General features: G+C 42.4%; 1 protein-coding gene across 1 annotated transcript in view; it reads right to left on the bottom strand.

The window, feature by feature from the left end:
* The window catches only part of LOC103594359 (guanine nucleotide-binding protein G(I)/G(S)/G(O) subunit gamma-10-like), a gene marked incomplete at its 5' end in the record, with an annotated part of 46,915 nt that continues 45,420 nt past the window's right edge, over positions 1–1,495 (bottom strand). Inside the window, 2 exons of the mRNA XM_008577571.1 lie at positions 1–60; positions 1,037–1,168. Of these exons, the coding sequence (XP_008575793.1) occupies positions 1,043–1,168 (126 nt within the window). The remainder of the gene's footprint in view (positions 61–1,036; positions 1,169–1,495) is intronic.

The following is a 1,495-nucleotide window of genomic DNA, read 5'->3' on the forward strand; positions in this document are numbered from 1 at the left end:
TTGGAGGCAGTCATTCACCACTTTGTGCTGAAAGGCATTCCTCAGCGAACTTCTTCCCTACTGAAAAGAGAGTTTGGTTGGTTTTCACTTTATTAAGATTTATTCATAAAATAACAGGTTAATACAAAAACATCCAAACGACACCACTGAATGAGTAGCACCCATGAAAGTGCTTTGTAAAAAGAGAAATGCTACGCCAGCACAAAACTATTATTTTAATGCCCTAAATGTGGACATTTTCTATTAAAAGGTATGATTATACCTGATAGTAGGATTACTTCCTTCTTTCAAATGTGAACAGTTTACTTTTGCAAGTCTGTGTAAAAGGACCTAAGATGATTACTTACTATAAATACCACTTAGAAGATATAATTTAAAATATGTTGGTCCCAAAAGACTAATAATCTACACCCTGGAACTCTTTAAAAAAAATAGTGAAAATGAAAGACCCCAACACAAAACATTCGAAACCATGAAATTTCCAGTATGCCACCACAGAGGTGTTTTCATTTCAGTTATCAATTTTTAAAGCTCTTTTAACCCTCCTCACACTTTTTCTCCAGTAGCTACATTTCTTCTTCCTTTAAAACACAGAGATAAATTCTGAAAGCCTTTAGAAAAGATATCATAGCTGGTGGTAGGCACAAGTCTGCCACTCTGGGGAGTTCTTAGTCCCAGGAGTTGTAAGTCAATTGATAGCTCCAGGTAGCAATTCACAACTCTGGGATGATGTAGGACAGAGAGGGTGGAATTAAGGTCAAGAAATTACTACCAGCCAACTCAATCAAAGAGCTCAAGCATATTAGAATCTCATGAGTCAGTGCCAAAGAGAATCAAGACTCTCCTAATTAGATGTATTCTACAGGCAGGGTAACATAGACTACAGTCACTTGCCAGGCAAAGTTGTGCATTTTGCTGGTCTTTTATTTTAATTACCCCAAGAATAGTAGATATTTAAATCTCAGTTGTCATAATCCTTTGGGAAGCCCTGTAATAATGCCGTGGCCCCAAAACAGCATGGTATATCATTACTCACCAGTTTTCAGAATAAAGCACAGGATCTAGGCTCCCGGAAGGGGTTGCTTCCGGCTGGAACACCGACCAGCAGGGCATCCTTGCAGGCATTCTGCATGCAGTACTGTTGAAGCTCTGCTGCTGCCTGAGAGACCTGAAACAAAGGCACAACAACATAACCCACTGCTCACAGCTGGAGCCATCCAACAGCCATCTGATATTCTGAAAATGATCACACAACCTGATAAAGGTCACACTTTTTGCAATCTCTAAGTCTCTCCTTGCTGAAAGTTCTAATAATTGAATTTCAAAGAAGAAAGGCTACGGGGCCGGCCTGGTGGCGCACTGCTACAGTGCGCCGCTTGGGAAGTGTGGCGGCGCTCCCGCCAAGGGTTCGGATCCCACATACAGACCGGTTCCCGCTCACTGGCTGAGTGAGGGGCGGGCGCAGCGCCGAGGGTTGCGATCCCGTTGCCGGTCC

Source organism: Galeopterus variegatus, unplaced genomic scaffold (genome assembly GCF_000696425.1).
Source record: "Galeopterus variegatus unplaced genomic scaffold, G_variegatus-3.0.2 Scaffold1541, whole genome shotgun sequence".
NCBI classification, from domain to species: Eukaryota; Metazoa; Chordata; class Mammalia; order Dermoptera; family Cynocephalidae; genus Galeopterus; species Galeopterus variegatus.